Raw genomic sequence first — 23,186 nt, forward strand, 5'->3', positions numbered from 1 at the left:
CTAGCCTACAATAAACTACCAATGGCCCTTAAAAGGGCCTTTTGCGATGCATTGCCCCAAAGAAATCAGCTCTTTTACCTGTAAAGAAAAATACAAACACCCCCCAACAGTAAAACCCACCATCCACACAACCAACCCCCCAAATAAAAACCCTATCTAAAAAACCTGAGTTCCCCATTGCCCTGAAAAGGGCATTTGTATGTTCATTGCCCTTAAAAGGGCATTTAGCTCTTTTACTGCCCAGACCCTACTCTAAAAATAAAACCCACCCAAATAACCCTTAAACAAACCTAACACTAACCCCCGACAATCCACTTACAGTTCTTGAAGTTCCGCTTGAAGGATCCATCCAGCCGGCAAGAAGTCTAAATCCGGGCGGCATCTTCCATCTTCATCCAGCCAATAGGATGAGAGCTCACATCCTATTGGCTGATTGGAACAGCCAATAGTATAAGAGCTGCTCAAATCCTATTGGCTGATTGGAACATCCAATAGGATTTTAGCAGCTCTAATCCTATTGGCTGATTGGAACCTTTCAGCCAATAGGAATGCAAGGGACGCCATCTTGGATGGCGTCACTTGCATTCAAGATCCAGTTTACGGCAGAGACCGTATTGAAGAGGAGTTCCTCGTCGGATGTCTTCAGGATGGACTCGCTTCATGCTGGATGTCTTCAGGATGGACGCACTCCGCGCCGGATGGATGAAGATGGAAGAGGCCGTCCGGATGAAGACTTCTTGCCAGCTGGATGGATCCTTCAAGCGGAACTTCAAGAACTGTAAGTGGATCGTCAGGGGTTAGGTTTATTTAAGGGTGTTTTGGGTGGGTTTTATTTTTAGAGTAGGGTCTGGGCAGAAAAAAGATCTAAATGCCCTTTTAAGGGCAATGCCCATAAAAATGCCCTTAAACCTTGGGTTTTACTGTTGGGAGGGTGTTTGTATTTTTCTTTACAGGTAAAAGAGCCGATTTCTTTGGGGCAATGCCCCGCAAAAATCCCTTTTAAGGGCCATTGGTAGTTTATTGTAGGCTAGGGTTTTTTTTTTATTTTGGGGGGACTTTTTTATTTTGATAGGGCTATTAGATTAGGTGTAATTCGTTTTTATTTATGATACTGTGGTTTGTTTGTTTTTGTAACTTAGTGTATGTTTTTTTTTGTAACTTAGTAATTTTTTTATTGTAGATTTAAATCATTTGAATAGGGTTAGTTTTTTTTTAATATGTAATATAGTTAATTTAATTGGTAGTTTAATGAAAATGTAGTATAATAGTTAGGGTAGGTTAATTAATAGTTTAATATAGTTTAATTTAATTCTACAGGTAAGTTTTAATTTATTATAAGATAGGGATGTTGTAATTTTAATGTAAAGTTAGCGGGTTGTTAGGTTTAGGGGTTAATAGCTTAATTTAGTTTATGGCAATGTGGGGGCTGGCAGTTTAGGGGTTAATAGGTTTAGTTAGTGGTAGTGATGTGGGAGGCCAGGGGTTTAGGGGTTAATACTTTTATTTAGTTGCGGTGGTGTCCGGGAGTGGCGGGATAGGGGTTAATAACATTATGTCGATGGTGGCGGGGTCCGGGAGCGGAAGAATAGGGGTTAATACTTGTATTTAGTTGCGGTGGGGTCCGGGAGCGGCGGAATATGGGTTAAACATTTTAGTATAATGACGGCGTTTAGTGACAGGGTATAAATAAAGTTGGTAAAAAGCCGAATAGCAGCAAGATCGATGACTGTTAGTTAACAACAGTCCGCTGCTCATCGCCCTGTACTTGGTGCGCGACTTCTTGCAGGCTTTTTTTATAAATATGGAAAGCGTACTCAGGTCCGCGACCGCGATGTTAGGCGAGCGTATTGGTGCCGTCAAATGCAACAAAGTTGACGGCTTGATAGATAGGCCCCTTAGAATAATATGTAGTTTTATTGTTACCATTATATTAGTTTAATATTGATGATATTAGTGTAACAGTTTAGTTTCCATAAAGTAATCCTGATCTGCCTTTTGGGCAATATCCTCTGTATGATATAACAAAATATTTGGCAACTCATCTTCTAATAGAGAACAAAGCCCATAAATAAATGGAAACACCTGGTTTAAATTGATAAATAAAAAAGATGGAACCAAAATCATTATACTATTCAAAAATGTGTAGTAAGATAAAAATAAAAAAAAGTATAACATTATTTTATATTTGGGGTTAATTTTGTAAATTCAATGAAAAGTAGAAAGTAAAATTAAACTTTTGTGATTCAGAAAGAAAATGTCATTTAAAAAAAAAAACAAAAAAAAAAACTTTCCACTTAACTTCTATTATCAAACTGTGCACAATCTTTGTATGTCTGCACTATGTGCAAGAGTTTACAGTATATACATATAGAAATCTGTGATTGGCTGTTGGCCATCACATGATACAGAAAGGGAAATTAAAGGAAACATTGAAATTTGTCTTTAAAAATCTAATCTCTGAATGTTCAAAGTTAATGATGTTGCATTGTATTTTTATTATGCATTTGTTAATTATGCTATTTTACTTGATTGAATGGTTCTTTTTTACTTTTCTTTCTAGGATTTGAAGAGTGTGCTCTCCCTCCCTCAGTACCCAGGGGAGTTCCTGCACCCTGTGGTTTATGCATGCACTGCTGTTATGTTGCTGTGCCTGTTCGCATCTTTTATTACCTATATTGTCCATCACAGGTAGGAAATCATTTTTCTTTACTTTTGTATCCATAATTATGTTCTTTTCTTAAATTGCTTGTAGGATTGCAGTGTTCTTAGGTACAATAGCATATTAAATTCACAAAAAAAAGACTGCTTTACTAGAATAACTGTTTACAATTTTAGTAAGAATCTCTGTGGGATCAGGATATGCATTGTCTGTAGTTTATGGTGTGTGTTTGATGACTGTTGACAATTTAAAAGCATCCTGAATATTTTATCAGTATACAAAATTCTTATCAGTTTACATTGTCCCCATTTTTACTTATGCCTAAATTCAGCATATTTTTTTTTAGTTAGGAAATTAAAAGCACTTACAACATATGTGCAAGTCCTATATTAATGCCCAACGTAAATATTTAATATTCCCTTCTTGTATGAGTAAACCTTAGAAAAGTATGCATGCTATCCGTTGTTTACTAGGATTTGTTTTTGTATTTACATTTTTATAGAATAGAATTGTTCGTAAAAAGAAATCGCCTTATATTAATTTAAATCTGTTTTTATTTCAAGTCTTCATTAAGGCCATTTGTAGGCTGACTGTAGTAGATTACACCCACTTATATCGCCGAAATATTGAATGCTACCTAATATGGGAGGTCAATTTCAATCCTTTAGAAAAACAAATCTCATTATTTTCAACAGAGAAACACCATTAAAGTCTATGTAGATAAATCATTTGATACATTTTTCTCAAGAATGGATGGATAGATGGATGGATAGATTGATGGATGGGTGGATAGATAAATAGATATCTCATGCTTATCTTTGAGCGCTGGAGTTGATTTTTAAAATTTCTATTTGAATATAGTGTTTGATCAACTATTTGACTCACCTTCTTTGTCTTAATCTTATGAAGATATGTTTTAGACAACCATGTACATTTTTTTTAATACATTTGGAAAATAAGTAGCCTTTTGGGGGTTTAGAATGGTTAACTCCAATTTTATTAAAAAAACTCTTCTCTATGAACCGTGTGCACGGTATTTTAAAGCATATTAGTCAACATTGGAATTTAAGGAGAATTTTAACTTTTAGAGGTACTTACCTGAATTAACACTGCTAAAATGTCTTAGCCAAGGTGGAGTTCTTATTATTATTATTATTATTATTAAGTCACATATGTCTGAAAATAAAACCTTAAAATGTGTGAACACACTGATATTAATTAAAAATATGTGTGATTTATGATAATGGGGACACGTTATAGTAATATTTTTGCAATTAACACTTGTTAATTAAGAACATTGATGCAATAAATAATTTCACATATGCAAACATACGAACGGTACATTAGAATTTTAAGAGAATTATGTGGCCATTGTGTTAAAAGCTTTTAGCTTAAAAAAATAATAATAAAAAACATTGAAAAATTTGCTGAACTACCTACAATTTTTTATGATTTATTTTTATAAATCATGTTTCCAAACATTTACCAAATATCTATGACCTACTCTTGCTTCTGCTTCCTGTTCTTTATCTTGTTATTTATATTATTATCATTCACCATATGTATTAATAATTATTTCTAGATAATGTAAATATACAGAAGAAGGAAACATAGTAGTATTTATGGGTAATATATAACAATACAAACTTGTGTGTGTTTGTGTATATATGCATATGCAATAGAGATGTGCATTTGTTCAGAAATGAATACAAAAATACTGCATCACTTTCAAGTGTTTAAACATTTGGGTATTATGGCCCTTTAAGCAGCCTGTCAATGTCAAACCTGACAGTGAACTAAGATTGATGTGTGCAATTTTTTACCCAATCCTGACTTTCCATTTACCAGGCTAAAAAAAACCCCATTTAAACCCTTGGCTGAGCTAGCTCTCATCAGAACCATTTTGAAAATCATTATGTGAGCTATGTTAATACATTTGGACCTAAGTGACCCAAGGGTGTAAGTGATTCTTGTCTTCCTTTTACTCAGTTACTTTATTAAATCTAGTAGGCTGCAATCCAACTGCTTCATGTGACTTTACTTATTTACTTGTATTTTTTTCAAGCTCTACAAAAAAACGTATTTCTTACTATTTGTATAGGTCTCATACAGTATTATTAAATTTAATATTAAAGGAATTATTTGATTTCTGTATAATAAAATACTTAATTTTTCATGAATTTTTTTTTTATATGTTCTGTAAATATTGTTTGCATTAAATGAAGTATTCTTTAAATGTTTTAAATTGTTTAATATAACTTTTGCGTTAAAATTTGTTGCACATTCTTTTGTCCATTAAAAATAATGGTGAATGAATATTCGTTAAGAAACAAATATGTTAATGAATATTCATCCGAAACAAATGAGCAAATGAACCAATTTCTGACTAAACGTATAATTGAAAATTAACAAAATGATTATTTCTGAGGTAATTCTTTTTTGATGGTGCACATATATAATATACAATATATCTATATATATTTTATATTCATGTATATATGTTATATGTCTAAATATGTGTATCAATGTTTATATATATATATATATATATATATATATATATATATGTGTGTGTGTTTGTGTGTATTTATGTGTATATATGTACAGGGAGTGCAGAATTATTAGGCAAGTTGTATTTTTGAGGATTAATTTTATTATTGAACAACAACCATGTTCTCAATGAACCCAAAAAACTCATTAATATCAAAGCTGAATATTTTTGGAAGTAGTTTTTAGTTTGTTTTTAGTTTTAGCTATTTTAGGGGGATATCTGTGTGTGCAGGTGACTATTACTGTGCATAATTATTAGGCAACTTAACAAAAAACAAATATATACCCATTTCAATTATTTATTTTTACCAGTGAAACCAATATAACATCTCAACATTCACAAATATACATTTCTGACATTCAAAAACAAAACAAAAACAAATCAGTGACCAATATAGCCACCTTTCTTTGCAAGGACACTAAAAAGCCTGCCATCCATGGATTCTGTCAGTGTTTTGATCTGTTCACCATCAACATTGCGTGCAGCAGCAACCACAGCCTCCCAGACACTGTTCAGAGAGGTGTACTGTTTTCCCTCCTTGTAAATCTCACATTTGATGATGGACCACAGGTTCTCAATGGGGTTCAGATCAGGTGAACAAGGAGGCCATGTCATTAGATTTTCTTCTTTTATACCCTTTCTTGCCAGCTACGCTGTGGAGTACTTGGACGCGTGTGATGGAGCATTGTCCTGCATGAAAATCATGTTTTTCTTGAAGGATGCAGACTTCTTCCTGTACCACTGCTTGAAGAAGGTGTCTTCCAGAAACTGGCAGTAGGACTGGGAGTTGAGCTTGACTCCATCCTCAACCCGAAAAGGCCCCACAAGCTCATCTTTGATGATACCAGCCCAAACCAGTACTCCACCTCCACCTTGCTGGCGTCTGAGTAGGACTGGAGCTCTCTGCCCTTTACCAATCCAGCCACGGGCCCATCCATCTGGCCCATCAAGACTCACTCTCATTTCATCAGTCCATAAAACCTTAGAAAAATCAGTCTTGAGATATTTCTTGGCCCAGTCTTGACGTTTCAGCTTGTGTGTCTTGTTCAGTGGTGGTCGTCTTTCAGCCTTTCTTACCTTGGCCATGTCTCTGAGTATTGCACACCTTGTGCTTTTGGGCACTCCAGTGATGTTGCAGCTCTGAAATATGGCCAAACTGGTGGCAAGTGGCATCTTGGCAGCTGCACGCTTGACTTTTCTCAGTTCATGGGCAGTTATTTTGCGCCTTGGTTTTTCCACACGCTTCTTGCGACCCTGTTGACTATTTTGAATGAAACGCTTGATTGTTCGATGATCACGCTTCAGAAGCTTTGCCATTTTAAGAGTGCTGCATCCCTCTGCAAGATATCTCACTATTTTTTACTTTTCTGAGCCTGTCAAATTCTTCTTTTGACCCATTTTGCCAAAGGAAAGGAAGTTGCCTAATAATTATGCACACCTGATATAGGGTGTTGATGTCATTAGACCACACCCCTTCTCATTACAGAGATACACATCACCTAATATGCTTAATTGGTAGTAGGCTTTCGAGCCTATACAGCTTGGAATAAGACAACATGCATAAAGAGGATGATGTGGTCAAAATACTCATTTGCCTAATAATTCTGCACTCCCTGTATGTACAGGCACAAATTCCAAAATCTGGAATTCCAAAATTCAAACTTATTCTGAAATTCAACTTTTTCATAAATATTTTTTTTTAAATAAAATTATCAGAAATTACTATTTATCCTTGCCTGTGTCTTTGGCTTTGTCTATTTTTTTGTGTGTGTTCTAAAATGCAAATTATAGTCTACTAGTCCTAAAGCCTGTGTACACGGGCCATTTTTTGCAGTGCAGCGATCCCTTGCTCTCTCTCTATCCCCCCTCTCTTTTGCTCTCCTTTCTCCCCTCTCTTTTGCTCTCTCTCTCCCCCCCCTCTCTTTTGCTCTCTCTCTCTCCCCCTCTCTTTTACTCTTTCTCTCTCCCCCTCTTTTTTGCTCTCTCTCTCCCCTCTCTCTTTTGCTCTCTCTCTCCCCCTCTCTTTTGCTCTCTCTTCCCCCTCTCTTTTGCTCTCTCTTCCCCCTCTCTTTTGCTCTCTCTTCCCCCTCTCTTTTGCTCTCTCTCCCCCTCTCTTTTGCTCTCTCTCCCCGTCTTTTGCGCTCTCTCCCCCTCTTTTGCTCTCTCTCTCTCCCCCTATTTTGCTGTCTCTCTCCCTCTCTTTTGCTCTCTCTCTTCACCCCTCTCATTTGCTCTCTCTCCTATCATTTGCTCTCTCCTCTCGTTTGCTCTCTCTTTCCTCTCTTTTGCTCTCTCTCTCCCTCTCTTTTGCTCTCTCTCCCCCTCTCTTTTGCGCTCTCTCCCCCTCTCTTTTGCGCTCTCTCCCCCTCTCTTTTGTGCTTTCTCCCCCCTCTCTTTTGCGCTCTCTCCCCCTCTCTTTTGCGCTGTCTCCCCCTCTCTTGCGCTCTCTCCCCCTCTCTTTTGCGCTCTCTCCCCCTCTCTTTTGCGCTCTCTCCCCCTCTCTTTTGTGCTATCTTGCCCTCTCTTTTGCGCTCTCTGCCCCCTCTTTTTGCACTCTCTCCCCCCTCTCTTTTGCGCACTCTCCCCCTCTCTTTTGCGCACTCTCCCCCCTCTCTTTTGCGCACTCTCCCCCCTCTCTTTTGCGCACTCCCCCCCCTCTCTTTTGCGCACTCTCACCCTCTCTTTTGCGCACTCTCACCCTCTCTTTTGCGCTCTCTCCCCCTCTCTTTTGCGCTCTCTCCCCCCTCTCTTTTGCTGTCTCTCTCCCCCCTCTTTTTTGCTGTCTCTCTCCCCCCTCACTTTTGCTGTCTCTCTCCCCCCTCTCTTTTGTGCTTTCTCCCCTCTCTTTTGTGCTCTCTCCCCTCTCTCTTTTGCTGTCTCTCTCCCCCCTCTCTTTTGCTGTCTCTCTCCCCCTTCTCTTTTGCTGTCTCCCCCCTCTCTTTTGCTGTCTCTCTCCCTCCTCTCTTTTACTGTCTCTCTCCCCCCTCTCTTTTGCTGTCTCTCCCCCCCTCTCTTTTGCTGTTTCTCTCCCCCTCTCTTTTGCTGTCTCTCTCCCACCTCTCTTTTGCTGTCTCTCTCCCCCCTCTCTTTTGTGCTCTCTCCCTCCTCTTTTGCTGTCTCTCCCCCCATCTCTTTTGCTGTCTCTCTCCCCCTTCTCTTTTGCTTTCTTTCCCCCCTCTCTTTTGCTGTCTCTCTTCCCCTTCTCTTTTGCTGTCTCCCCCCCTCTATTTTGCTGTCTCTCTCCCTCCTCTTTTTTGCTGTCTCTCTCCCCCCTCTCTTTCGTGCTCTCTCCCTCCTCTTTTGCTGTCTCTCTCCCCCATCTCTTTTGCTGTCTCTCTCCCCCTTCTCTTTTGCTTTCTTCCCCCCTCTCTTTTGCTGTCTCTCTTCCCCTTCTCTTTTGCTGTCTCCCCCCCTCTATTTTACTGTCTCTCTCCCTCCTCTCTTTTACTGTCTCTCTACCCCTCTCTTTTGCTGTCTCTCTCCCCCTCTCTTTTGCTGTCTCTCTCCCCCTCTCTTTTGCTGTCTCTCCCCCCTCTCTTTTGCTGTCTCTCTCCCTCCTCTATTTTGCTGTCTCTCCCCCCTCTCTTTTGCTGTCTCTCCCCCCCTCTCTTTTGCTGTTTCTCTCCCCTCTCTCTTTTGCTGTCTCTCTCTCTCTCCCCTTTCTTTTGCTGTCTCTCTCCCCCCTCTCTATTGTACTCTCTCCCCCTCTCTTTTGCTCTCTCTCTCTTCCCCCTCTCTTTTGCTCTCTCTCTTCCCCCTCTCTTTTGCTGTCTCTCTCCCCCTTCTCTTTTGCTGTCTTTCCCCCCTCTCTTTTGCTGTCTCTCTCCCTCCTCTCTTTTGCTGTCTCTCCCCCCTCTCTTTTGCTGTCTCTCTCCCCCCTCTCTTTTGCTGTCTCTCTCCCCTCTCTCTTTTGCTGTCTCTCTCCCCCCTTTCTTTTGCTGTCTCTCTCCCCATCTCTCTTTTGCTATCTCTCTCTCCCATATCTCTTTTGCTGTCTCTCTCCCTATCTCTATCCCCCCTCTTCTGCTCTCTATATCCACCCTATTCAGAGTTCTCGTCAGCTGGCCACGGCATCTGGCCCTGCCCGGCCCCACCTACCATGTCACAACCACCCGGCCATGCCCACATAGCACCTGTCCGGCCACGCCCACTCTACCACATGACGCCAGGTCAGTTGGAAGGCCAGGTGTGTTTGTCCTCGCAGGCAGTCTCTACTGCGCATGACAGCTTCGGACAAACACACTTGGCCTTTTATTATATAGGATATTTATTTAAAAGAACAAATGTTACCTTTCTTATTACAGTGCTGTACTAAGTTTCTGATGGTACTATATTGTAATAATCAATCCTGCTTAGTTTGATTACTAATATAGGTATGTAGCACAATATCAATTGAGAGTACTATTACTTGGTAAACCCATATGGATATATGTGCAGTTAATATAGATTAATGTTTCCCTACAAAAAGTACACACTAAAGTATTATCTGTATTATAGGAATCAAAATCAAATGCAATCTTAGAAATAAGCAGGCTTGTAATAATACAAAAGGATATAGGAATAGGTGAAACTTTCTTAAGAATAAGTAAGGAATAATTATAATATATTGCGTAACATGAGATATTGAACACACAGCAAGTAAGTCTTATCCAATGTAGTATTGATAGATTGTTATAATGGAGAACTTCTGCAGATATGATTATAGTTGCAAACGTAGTAATGTACCTTGAAAACTGTGAATGCGGTAAGTAGGGACAAACACTTCCGGGTTCTGTGGGCTGCGGCTGCAGCAGCAGCAGAGACACGCTGAAGCCAGCTAACAGTCAGCGTGTGACGTCACGATTCTCCGGTGCAGCAGAAATCAACATAAGGATAATATAACAGAACAAATAAGATTAACAGATAAGAGCTTCAATAACCGGTTATTCTTTATGGCAGCCACAGACTTGGTTGATAAATAATATGAGCTGATAAGTTGAAACAGGTAACGTAACTTCCCAAAATAAAGACAGTCTTGAATAAATGAAAACTACTTGCCAAAGTAAGATGTTGCAACAGGCTGGAAATAAATATTAAATCCGTAGTAGGTAGATCTTGAATGACGTAACTTGAGTTGCTGAAAAGTTTAGATACAATATTAACCTTCCAGAGGTATCAGAGGCTCAGTGTTACTCTGAGGAAAATAACAAAATACTAAGCAAGGTGTGTTCAGTGAACAGGTGTTTTATGAGAGTAAGTAAGATATGATTGGTTGAATTCTAATTAAGGAAACAGTACACCCAAAAGCCTGACATGACTCCCCCCTCAAACAAGCTGATCCTCAGCTTGAAGTCTGGGGCGATCTGGATATCTCCTGTGGAATTGGGTCGAGGAGCATTAAGATTAGATGCGGGTTCCCAAGAGTCATCTTCCTCCGAGTACCCCTTCCACCTAATTAAATATTCCAGAATACCCTTGGAAAACCTTGAGTCAAGTACTTCTTTAACTTCATAGATTTCTGAGTCTTGGATGGAAGTGGTTGGTAGTAATTGGGGTGTGTTATTTCTAGTAGGAACGTATGGTTTGAGGAGGGAAACATGGAAAGTCGGATGTATTCTCATAGATGAAGGTAAATCCAGAGTGACTGCATTCTGATTTATTACCCTAGTGATAGGGAATGGTCCACAGAATTTTTGTGTCATTTTCCTACTAGGAAGATGTAGCTTTAGGTTTTTAGTTGACAACCATACCTGGTCTCCAATTTGATATGAAGGTGGTTGTCTGTGTCTCAAATCATAATAGTGCTTTTGGGAAGTCTGAGCTTTTGAAATGTTTTCCTTGATAACCCGAAAATTGTCTAGAAGTGCATTATTCCATTCATCTACAAGAGGAGAATTGGAAGGAGAAGTACTAACTGAAGTGATGGTTGGATGGTACCCATAATTTGCGAAGAATGGAGATAATTTTGTGGATGAATTGGTTAGATTATTGTAGGAAAATTCAGCGAAGGGTAAGTATGTTATCCAATTGTCTTGCTGGTAGGAACAAAAACATCGTAGGTACTCATCTAACCATTGATTGATTCTCTCAACCTGTCCGTTTGCTTGTGGATGAAATGCAGTGGTGTATTGATGGGTTATGTTAAGAGATTGACAGAGACTTTTCCAGAATTTAGATGTGAACTGGGAACCCCTGTCAGATATCAAAACTGTTGGTACCCCATGAAGCCGAATCACATGTTGTATAAATAAGTTAGCTGTTTCTGCTGAAGTGGGAAGCTTATGAAATGGAATAAAATGCGACATTTTGGTGAAACTATCAACAACTACCATGATGGTGGTATAATTCTTTGATGGAGGTAAATCCACAATGAAGTCAACTCCTACTTGTTTCCAAGGTCTGTCAGATGTTGGAATTGATATTAAAAGTCCATAAGGTAATTTCCGCTCAGTTTTGCATACTTGACAAGTAACACAAGTCTTAATATAATCTGAAACAGTTTCCTTCAAATGAGGCCACCAATATGTCCTTGTTATAAGTTCGATGGTGCGTGATTCCCCTGGATGTCCCGCTAAGGGTGAATCATGGTGATGTTGTAAAATTTGTTGTCTCAATTCTTTAGGAATATAAATCATATTCTTGTAGTAGTATAATCCGTCCTTCAATTCCAAAGGAACCTTAGTGTCAGTAGGTGAATTTTTTGAAGAGTTCTTTATATCAGTTAGAAAGTCTGAAGTTAATCCGATGAAGCGTTCAGGAGGAATTATAGCAGTAGGATTTTCGTTAGGAATAGGTTCGGATAGTTGTCGAGAGAGTGCATCCGCTTTTCCATTTTTGTTTGCTGGGCGGTATTGGATTTGAAAGTCGAATCTTGCAAAGTAGAGACTCCACCGTACCTGTCTAGCTGATAGAGTCTTGTTATTTTGCAGGTATTGGAGGTTTTTGTGGTCAGTGTAAATTATGAAGGGCATTTTTGCACCTTCTAGTAGGTGTCTCCAAAATTCTAAAGATTTACGGATGGCGAGTAATTCTTTCTCTCCTATTGCGTAATTCCTCTCTGCTGATGTCATACTTTTTGAAAAGTAGGAGATTGGATGTAGAGGATCTTTAGGTGTTTTCTGTTGTGAAAGTACTGCCCCAATCGCAAAGTCTGAGGAATCAACTTCCAATACGTATTGTAAATCAACATTAGGAAATTTGAGTATGGGTGCTTCTGTGAAAGTTTGTTTCAAGAATTCAAATACTTTGGAATGACTTTGATTCCAATGGAATTGTTGGGTTGAACCAGTAAGTTGTGTGAGTGGTCTCACTATTGATGAAAAATTCTTTATAAATTTTCTGTAATAATTGGCAAACCCCAAAAACCTTTGGAGAGACTTCTTATCTTTAGGAGTTGGCCAATTTTTTACTGAATCAACCTTCTCGGTTTGCATTTGGATACCAGCAGGAGATATAGTGTAACCTAAGAATGAGATAGTGGTATTGTGGAATGAACACTTTTCTAATTTGGCATATAGTTTATGTGTTTGTAACCGAGCTAATACCCAACGTACATGTTTTATATGTTCTGGCAAATTGTTGGAGTAAATTAGGATGTCGTCTAAGTATACTACTAGACATATGTCTAATAAATCCCGGAAGATATCATTAATAAAGTGTTGGAACGTTGCGGGGGCATTACAGAGACCGAATGGCATCACTAGGTACTCATAGAGTCCATAGCGAGTTCTGAATGCTGTGAGCCATTCGTCTCCTTCTCTTATACGTATGAGATTGTATGCCCCACGCAAGTCCAACTTAGTAAAGATGGTAGCATTACTTAATCTTTCAATTAATTCTGGTATGAGAGGTAACGGATATCGGTTTTTTACCGTCCGTTTATTAAGCTCTCGGTAATCTATTATCGGCCTGAGGGAAGTGTCTTTGTTGGTTACAAAGAACATTCCAGCTGCTGTGGGTGAAGAAGAGGGTCTGATGAAACCCTTTCTAAGATTATCTTGTAAGTATTGTTTAAGATGTAATAACTCAGGGTGACTCAATGGATACAAATGACCAACCGGTAATGTTGCACCTGGAATTAATTCAATTGGGCAATCATAAACCCGATGAGGTGGAAGAGTTTCTGCCTCAACTTTACTAAAGACCTCTATGAAGTCCTGGTATGGTTCCGGTATTTGAATCTGTTCTAATTCTGTGTGTAGTATTTTATGATGTGGGAAGCATGTATTTTCACAGAATTTTGATTGGAAGGCAACAGTTAAAGTAGACCAATCAATATAGGGGTTATGTGTCTGAAGCCAGTATAACCCTAATACAATAGGGAAATGAGGTGATGGAATTACATCGAATGTTATATATTCAGTGTGACCATCTTCAGTAATAACTAATATAGGTACTGTGTTGTGAGTTATAGGACTATTTGCAATTACAGAGCCATCAATAACTTTGATTGAAACTGGTGTTTTCTTTAATACAATAGGTATTTTATTTTTCAATACAGTAGATTTGTCTATAAAGTTTCCAAAGGCTCCAGAGTCAACGATGGCAGAAGTAGCCAATCTATTAAGGTCCCACTGCAAAAGGAGAGTTAGTTTGCAATAAGAAATTTGTTTATCTAGACTTTGAGTATTGTTAATATGAACAAACTTACTCTTTTTATTTTTTTGTAATGTTGGACAATTCATAACTGTATGACTGGGATTTGCACAATACATACAGAGGTGATTAGTTCTTCTTCTTATCCTTTCTTCAGGGGTTAATGGTCCACGAATAACTCCTATTTCCATGGGGGTGACATGCTCCATTGGAGGTGATTTTATGTGTGCAGAGGTGGACATAGTGGCTTTAAATGTTGGATCTGAATAACCACGTTCAGCTTTGCGTTCCCTGAGCCTCCGGTCAATTTGGGTTGAGACTTTTATTAATGCATCCAGGGTACTTGGAAGCTCTATACGTGCTAGCTCATCCTTGACAGGATCAGACAGTCCCAATCTAAATTGGTTTCTGAGCGAAACCAAACTCCATGCTGAGTCTGATGCGTACAGCTTAAATTCAGTGGTATATTCCTCCACTGTCTTTTTTCCTTGTTTTAAACTCCTCATCTTTTGTTCAGCCGTTAGTTGAATATCAGTATCTCTATATAGCTCATCCATGGCTTGGAAAAAATTTGTTAGTGAATCTAGTAGAGGGTCATTTGTTTCACACAAATGATCTGCCCAAATTCTGGGTTCAGATCTTAGAAAAGATATTGTAGACAAAACCCTTACCCTGTCAGTGGGGTAAGTTTTTGGTTTTAAATTGAAGAGCAGGTAGCAGGCATTTTTAAACTGCCTATAGGTTTTCCTATTACCATTATATAATTCTGGCAAGCTTATCTGTGGTTCAGAACTGGGGGTTTGTTGTTCTTTTACCTCCTTTATAAGCTCTCTGAGAACCTGATTTTCTAGTTGTAAGTCCAAGATAGCCTGTCCCATTTTGTCTACCTTTTGACTCAGGTTATAGACTACTTGGGGAATTTCAGCAGGTTCCATTTTCTTTTAAGGCTTAGTATTATGTAATAATCAATCCTGCTTAGTTTGATTACTAATATAGGTATGTAGCACAATATCAATTGAGAGTACTATTACTTGGTAAACCCATATGGATATATGTGCAGTTAATATAGATTAATGTTTCCCTACAAAAAGTACACACTAAAGTATTATCTGTATTATAGGAATCAAAATCAAATGCAATCTTAGAAATAAGCAGGCTTGTAATAATACAAAAGGATATAGGAATAGGTGAAACTTTCTTAAGAATAAGTAAGGAATAATTATAATATATTGCGTAACATGAGATATTGAACACACAGCAAGTAAGTCTTATCCAATGTAGTATTGATAGATTGTTATAATGGAGAACTTCTGCAGATATGATTATAGTTGCAAACGTAGTAATGTACCTTGAAAACTGTGAATGCGGTAAGTAGGGACAAACACTTCCGGGTTCTGTGGGCTGCGGCTGCAGCAGCAGCAGAGACACGCTGAAGCCAGCTAACAGTCAGCGTGTGACGTCACGATTCTCCGGTGCAGCAGAAATCAACATAAGGATAATATAACAGAACAAATAAGATTAACAGATAAGAGCTTCAATAACCGGTTATTCTTTATGGCAGCCACAGACTTGGTTGATAAATAATATGAGCTGATAAGTTGAAACAGGTAACGTAACTTCCCAAAATAAAGACAGTCTTGAATAAATGAAAACTACTTGCCAAAGTAAGATGTTGCAACAGGCTGGAAATAAATATTAAATCCGTAGTAGGTAGATCTTGAATGACGTAACTTGAGTTGCTGAAAAGTTTAGATACAATATTAACCTTCCAGAGGTATCAGAGGCTCAGTGTTACTCTGAGGAAAATAACAAAATACTAAGCAAGGTGTGTTCAGTGAACAGGTGTTTTATGAGAGTAAGTAAGATATGATTGGTTGAATTCTAATTAAGGAAACAGTACACCCAAAAGCCTGACATATATATACAAAACTATTAAAAATGTTATAAAATTACCTGTAGACTACATTTTTAACCTGTATTATGACATGTAAATATTGTTTAAATGACATAAGATATTGTTGTTTACACTTGGTCCCATCCTCTCCACAAACTGTCCCATTTTACGGATGCAAATATTCCAAAATCCAAACTATTCTGACATCCAAACCTTTTCTCATACCAAGTATTGATGTACTGAAAGTGCAATTCGTTTGGTATAATGAATAGTCCTGTGGACAATCATTTTTGACAATTGAATGTTGATGGAAAGGAAAATCCTCTACGCCGTCTAGGAGCTCCGCCGCCGAGGATCGCCACATCTGGGAAGACCACTCTGCGCCGTCTTCGCTGTGGATGAAGACAGAAGATGATGGACCCACCTGGAAGAAGACCTTCTCACCGTACTTCAGGAACTGTGAGTATCTATTTGGGGCTTAGTGTTAGGGTTTTTCTTTCTTTTTTATTTTTTTTAATTTTTTTTAAGGATAGGGATTTGGATGCTGTAAAAGAGCTGAATGCCCTTTTAAGGGCAGTAAAAGAGCTGAATGCCCTTTCAAGGGCAATGCCCATAGAAATACCCCATAAGGGGCAATGGGTAGTTTAGGTTTTTTTAGTGTTAGGTTTTTTTATTTTGGGGGGTTTGGTGGGTGAGGGGTTTTACTGTTAGGGGGACTTGGTTTATTTTTAATGTAAAAGAGTTGATTTATTTAGGGCAATACCCTAAAAAAAGTCTTTTTAAGGGCTATTGGTAGTTTATTCTTATATTAGGGGGTGTTTTTATTTTGCGGGGGCTTTTTTATTTTCATAGGGATTAGGTTAAATTTTTTATTTTGGATAATGTGGTTTATTATTTTGTGTAATGTTAGACTTTTTTATTTTCTGTAATTTTAGATTAGTTTAAACTTAGTTTTCTTTATTTTTAAAGTAATGTTAGGTCTTTTATTTTATTTTCTTTCTTTTATTTTCTTCTTCTTTTTTTATTTGCGTTGTGGTATTTGTCTGTTTAGGGGTTAATATATTTATTATGTTAATTGCTATGTGGATTAATGGTGGTTTAGGGGTTAATAGATTTATTAGGTTAATTAGCAATGTTGGTTAATGGCAGTTTAGGGGTTAATAGAAGTTTTAGGTAGTTTGCAATGTTGGGGTTGGCGGATTTATGGTTTAATAATTATTGCAGGTGGCTAGGTTTTTTTTTTTAGTACTTATTGCGGGCGGTTAGTTTTTTTTTTTAGTACTTATTGCGGGCGGTTAGTTTTTTTTTTTTAGTACTTATTGCGGGCTGTTAGGTTTTTGTTTTAGTAATGCTCCGTTTGCCTTTGCTGCATCCAGGTGGATTCTGAAAATAGCAGAGTGGTGAAAGAATCCATCTTCGGTGGATTCTTTCACCACCCTGCCATTTTCAGAATCCACCTGGAAGCAGCTTCGCTGCATCCAGGTGAATACTTTTGGCTGCACGCGCAGCCAACATTCTTTTGGCTGCCTCGCACTGCCAACATTCCTTTGAGGATGCGTGCGCAACTGGTGACAACAACAGACGCGTTACAAACACGATTATAATATAGATTGATTACATTTTTTTTTTAATATTCTATATTTCTAATCAAATTATTCAAAAAAATTAAATAGAATATTACATTTATTGATAGCATTAGAAATACTATTACATTAAATGAATGTTAGAATGTTGCACAAGCATTCAAAATTCAAAAGAACAAACAAAAGTGTAAAATTCCTTTCATTTTTCGAATGTTGCATCCCTAGTCCCAAGCAGTTTGGATAAAGCGTTTTCTACCTGTATAGACATACAGTATATACACATAGATGCCTATCTTGTATTATGCGTGCTAACCTGCACGCATTAAAAGTTTAAGACTGGCAGTGTTTTCTAAATAGCACGCCACTTGTAATCTGGTCATAATGTTTAATTATGCCTGGTTAAATGCTTTTGTAATGTAGTAACTTTGAAAATTGAAGTTTTTCCACACACCCCAGAGAGGCTGGAGTGCATTCCATGGACACTTCTAAATGCTGCACAGTGATTGATAGATATGTGCAGAAGCTTGAATATATATGCCCCTAAATTACCACAGCAAAGGAAGTAAGATAACTAGAATTCAAAAGGGTTTTAAGGGGTGTGTCCTAACCTACAAAACAGTGCATATTGTTTTTACTAAAATTACAGTTCTAAATGCTTTAAAAAAAAATATTTTCTATGTAAGTCTTTTGTAATGCAGTAAATGATTTCTAATGCATAAACAAATTGTCATTAATGTCCCTTTAAGTCTCAAAGTCCCCTGTAAGATGCTGTTTTCCAGAAAGCCCCATTACTGTGAAGGAAAAGAATCTTGCTGAAAATGTAAGGTTCAGTTGTTTTCTTTTTTTAATTCAATTAATTAAATTGCCTTTTGGTCTGTGATCCACTAGCTTCCATGGCCAGCAAAGTTTATTGCATCAAGGACACTCTCCAATTCTCTGTCATGCCTTTTTTCAAATGTTTACATTTTTAGATATTTCTTAAAGGGACATTATACACTAGATTTTTCTTTGCATAAATGTTTTGTAGATGATTCATTTATATAGCCCATCTGGGAGAGTTTTTATAGAAAATTATAGTTTTGCTTATTTTTTAAGAACATTGTGCTGATTTTAAGACTCCTAACCAAGCCCCACAGTGCCAGATGTATACAAGTGTTTACAGACTCCTCCTGGCTCCTATTTATTTTATCTGTCTTTTCATATGCAGGGAAGGGGGGGTGTGTCTGCTCTTTTTGTTTACCCAGCCCCTTTCAATGGGTGTCCCATACTACCTCATCAACAGTGCTAAACTGGGAGCTTCTAAGTAAGTTTTCGAAAGGTTTTATACTGAATTTTTAGATCAGTATCTGTGCATATTATTTTTATAGTAGTGTCTGTTACATACAGTTATATGAAAATTAGTGTATACTGTCCCCTTAAAGTGAAACTAAAGTCTGAGTTTTTGTACCACAAATGTTATGAAACAGTTAATTTGAACTGTTTCTGTCTTAGTCTAGGACCTGAAATTCATTTTTATGATTTAAATTAACCCTCCTGTTTTCACCTACGAATGTTCTGAAAGTGCAATTCATTTGGTAGAATGAATAGTTCTGTGGACATTAGTTTTGGGCAATCAAATTTTAATAAAAAGGAAAATCCATTAAAATTCGGTAATCAAATGTTATTTCCAGTTTTTGAATGTTACTTTTGTTTTCCAATGTTGATAACTAGATTGAATATCCACATTTGAAATTTTGATTGTAACATTCGATTTAACAAATACTATTCAGAAGTTCAATAGTTCATGAGGTAGGGAATTTAGTAAATTGATAAATAATAGATACAAATATATAGTTTTTTTTTTTTTCTTCGAATATTGCATAATTTAAATATTACATTTAAAGAGAGCGTTAGGAATACTATTACAAATATATTAATTCAAATATTGCATAATTCGAATCTAGTTATTAGAAACATTTAAATCAAATATTGCATTTAAAGATAGCATTAGAAATACTATTACATTAAACAAATGTTAGAATGATGTACAAACATTCAAATTTAAAAATGAACGAACAAATGTGTTTGTAACAAATCAGGGGCTAGAGCAGGCCTGCTGTTTGTGCAGGGCGATAGGGGCACCCGGCCAGTGCTCCACACTTTGAGGGGCCCTGCAATGTCAGTGGTGAGGTTATGAGAAGGTGAAATGCAGAGGCGTAACTAGAAACCACAAGGACCAGGTGCAAGAATCTAAAAAAAAAAATTTTTAAGCTGGGCCCCCACCCTTGGGGGGCCCAGTCACACTTGCGACCTCTGCACCCCCTGTAGTTTCGTCCCTGGTGAAATGTACATCCTGTATTATTTGTTTTAGAAGAAAGGCCTATAGTATCACGTGGTATAATATACAGTCGGCTAGATTACGAGTTTTGCGTTATGAGTATAACCCTAAAGTGTTACAAAGTACACTAACACCCATAAACTACCTATTAACTCCTTAACTGAGGCCCTCTTGCATCGCAAACACTAAAATAAAATTATTTACCCCTAATCTGCCGCTCCGGACATCGCTGCCACTATAATAAATATATTAACCCCTAAACCGCTGCACCCAATGTCGTTGCCACCTACATACACCTATTAACCCCTAATCTGATGTCCCTAACATCACCACAAACTACATTAATGTTATTAACCCCTAATCTGCTGCCCCCAAAATCGCCACCACCTAACTACACTTATTAACCCCTAATCTGCTGCCCCCAATGTCGCCGCCACTATACTAAAGTTATTAACCCCTAAACCTAACCCTAAGTCTAACCTTAACCCTAACACCCACTAACTTTAACATAATTAAAATAATTCCAAATAAAAATTTCAATTAATACCTAAATTATTCCTATTTAAAACTAATTAAATACTTACCTGTAAAATAAAACCTAAGATAGCTACAATATGACTAATAGTTACATTGTAGCTATCATAGGTTTTATTTTTATTTCACAGGTAAGTTTGTATTATTTTAACTAGGTAGACTAGTTAGTAAATAGTTATTAACTATTTACTAACTACCTATTTAAAATAAATACAAAGTTACCTGTAAAATAAAACCTAACCTGTCTTACACTATAACCTACCATTACACTAAAATTAAATAAATTAAATAAAAAAAAAACATTTATCTAAGTTACAAAAACCACTAAATTACACACAAAAAAATAAAAATGATCAAATATTTAAACTAATTACACCTAATATAATAGCCCTATCAAAACAAAAAAAGCCCCCCAAAATAAAAAAAACCCATAGCCTACACTAAACTGCCAATGGCCCTTAAAAGGGCCTTTTGTGGGGCATTGCCCCAAAAGAAATCAGCTCTTTTACCTGCAAAAAAATACAAACAACCTCCCCAACAGTAAAACCCACAACCAACACAACCAACCCCCCCAAATAAAAACCTGCCTAAAAAACCTAAGCTCCCCATTGCCCTGAAAAGGACATTTTGATGGGCATTGCCCTTAAAAGGGCATTTAGCTCTTTTACTGTGCCCAAAGTCCCTAATCTAAAAATAAAACACAGGTTTTTTAGGTAGGTTTTTATTTGGGGGGGTTGGTTGTGTGGGTGGTAGGTTTTACTGTTGGGGGTTGTTTGTATTTTTTTTACAGGTAAAAGAGCTGATTTATTTGGGGCAATGCCCCGCAAAGGGCCCTTTTAAGGGCCATTGGCAGTTTAGTGTAGGCTAAGGTTTTTTTTATTTTGGGGGGCTTTTTTATTTTGATAGGGCTATTAGATTAGGTGTAATTAGTTTAAATATTTGATAATTTCTTTTTTATTTTGTGTAATTTAGTGTTTATTATTTTTTGTAATTTAGATAATTTTTTTTTTTTTTAATTTAATTTATTTAATTTTAGTGTAAGGTTAGGTTTTATTTTACAGGTAAGTTTGTATTTATTTTAACTAGGTAGCTAGTAAATAGTTAATAACTATTTACTAACTAGTCTACCTAGTTAAAATAAATACAAACTTACCTGTAAAATAAAAATAAAATCTAAGATAGCTACAATGTAACTATTAGTTATTTTGTAGCTAGCTTAGGGTTTATTTTACAGGTAAGTATTTAGTATTATTACTCACAGGTAAGTATTAGGTATTATTTAGGTAATAATAGTAATTTTTATTTAGATTTATTTTAATTATATTAAAGTTAGTAGTGTTAGGGTTAGACAGGGTTAGGTTTAGGGGTTAATATATTTATTTAGTGCTAGTGATGTGGGAGGCCAGAGGTTTAGGGGTTAATAATTTTAGTATAGTGACTGCATCGATGTTGGGGACGGCAGATTAGGGGTTAATAAGTGTAGGTGGGTGGCAGGGACATTTGGGGAGGCAGTAATGGTAAAAATGTCTATGGTGATCTTCAAGGGGTTAGTGTTAGTTTTTTTTAAGGGGGGATTGGGTGGGTTTTAGAGTAGGGTTGGTTGTGTGGGTGGTGGGTTTTAATGTTGGGGGATATTTGTCCTTTTTTTTACAGGTAAAAGAGCTGATTACTTTGGGGCAATGCCCCGCAAAAGGCCCTTTTAAGGGCTATTTGTAATTTAGTGTAGGGTAGGGCTTTTTTATTTTGGGGGCCTTTTTTATTTTGTTAGGGGGATTAGAGTAGGTGCAATTAGTTTAAAAATCTTGTAATTATTTTATTATTTTCTGTAATTTAGTGGGGTTTTTTTTCGTACTTTAGATAATTTTATTTAATTGTAATTAATTGTATTTAATTTATATAATTTATTTAATTATAGTGTAGTGTTAGGTGTTAGTGTAACTTAGGTTAGGTTTCATTTTACAGGTAAATTTGTCTTTATTTTAACTAGGTAGTTATTAAATAGTTAATAACTATTTAATAACTATTCTACCTAGTTAAAATAAATACAAACTTGCCTGTAAAATAAAAATAAACCATAAGCTAGCTACAATGTAACTATTAATTATATTGTAGATAGTTTAGGGTTTATTTTATAGGTAAGTATTTAGTTTTAAATAGGAATTATTTAGGTAATTGTAGTAATTTTATTTAGATTTATTGTAATTATTTTTAAGTTAGGGGGTGTTAGGGTTAGGGTTAGACATAGGTTTAGGGGTTAATACATTTAATATAGTGGCGGCGACGTTGGGGGCGGCAGATTAGGGGTTAATAAATGTAGATAGGTGGCGGCAATGTTAGGGATGGCAGATTAGGGGTTAATAATATTTAACTAGTGTTTGCGATGCGGGAGTGCGGCGGTTTAGGGGTTAATATATTTATTATAGTGGTGGCGATGTCCGGTTCAGCAGATTAGGGGTTAAAATATTTATTTTAGTGTTTGCAATGTGGGGGGCCTCGGTGTAGGGTTTAATAGGTAGTTTATGGGTGTTAGTGTACTTTTTAGCACTTTAGTTAAGAGTTTTATGCTACGGCGTTGTAGTGTAAAACTCTTAACTACTGACTTTAAAATGCGGTACCAGGCTTGACAGGAGAGGGTCTACCGCTCACTTTTGGTCAGACTCGTAATACCGGCGGTATGCAAGTCCCATTGAAAAAAGAGGATACGGAATTGATGTAAGTGGATTTGCTGTATATCCGAGTCTGGCCAAAAAAGTGAGCGGTACACCTGTAATACCAGCGGGCGTTAAAAAGCAGCGTTAGGACCTCTTAATGCTGCTTTTTAAGGCTAATGCAAGACTCGTAATCTAGCCATTTGTTTCTTCCCATTTTGCATACCTGTGCTCACCACTTCTCGTAGCACCATAGAAATATTATAAAGGTTATTTTACTCTACAGATTATAGATAAACACTATACAGTAATGTGTGGCGTTAAATAATTGATTCATGCAAATTTCATTGCAGCATTGTTGTGTTACAAATATTTGTCATAGTTAGAGGAAACGATAATAATGTTGATTAAAAGAAGCAAGCAGTA

General features: G+C 37.0%; 1 protein-coding gene across 1 annotated transcript in view; it reads left to right on the forward strand.

Annotated features, from left to right (window-relative positions):
- ADGRA1 (adhesion G protein-coupled receptor A1) overlaps positions 1-23,186 on the forward strand; it is a 662,711-nt gene that overhangs the window by 264,715 nt on the left and 374,810 nt on the right. The window contains exon 3 of the mRNA XM_053692424.1: positions 2,561-2,688. Coding sequence (XP_053548399.1) covers positions 2,561-2,688 — 128 coding nt within the window. The remainder of the gene's footprint in view (positions 1-2,560; positions 2,689-23,186) is intronic.

This window comes from Bombina bombina, chromosome 9 (genome assembly GCF_027579735.1).
Source record: "Bombina bombina isolate aBomBom1 chromosome 9, aBomBom1.pri, whole genome shotgun sequence".
Classification (NCBI taxonomy): domain Eukaryota; kingdom Metazoa; phylum Chordata; class Amphibia; order Anura; family Bombinatoridae; genus Bombina; species Bombina bombina.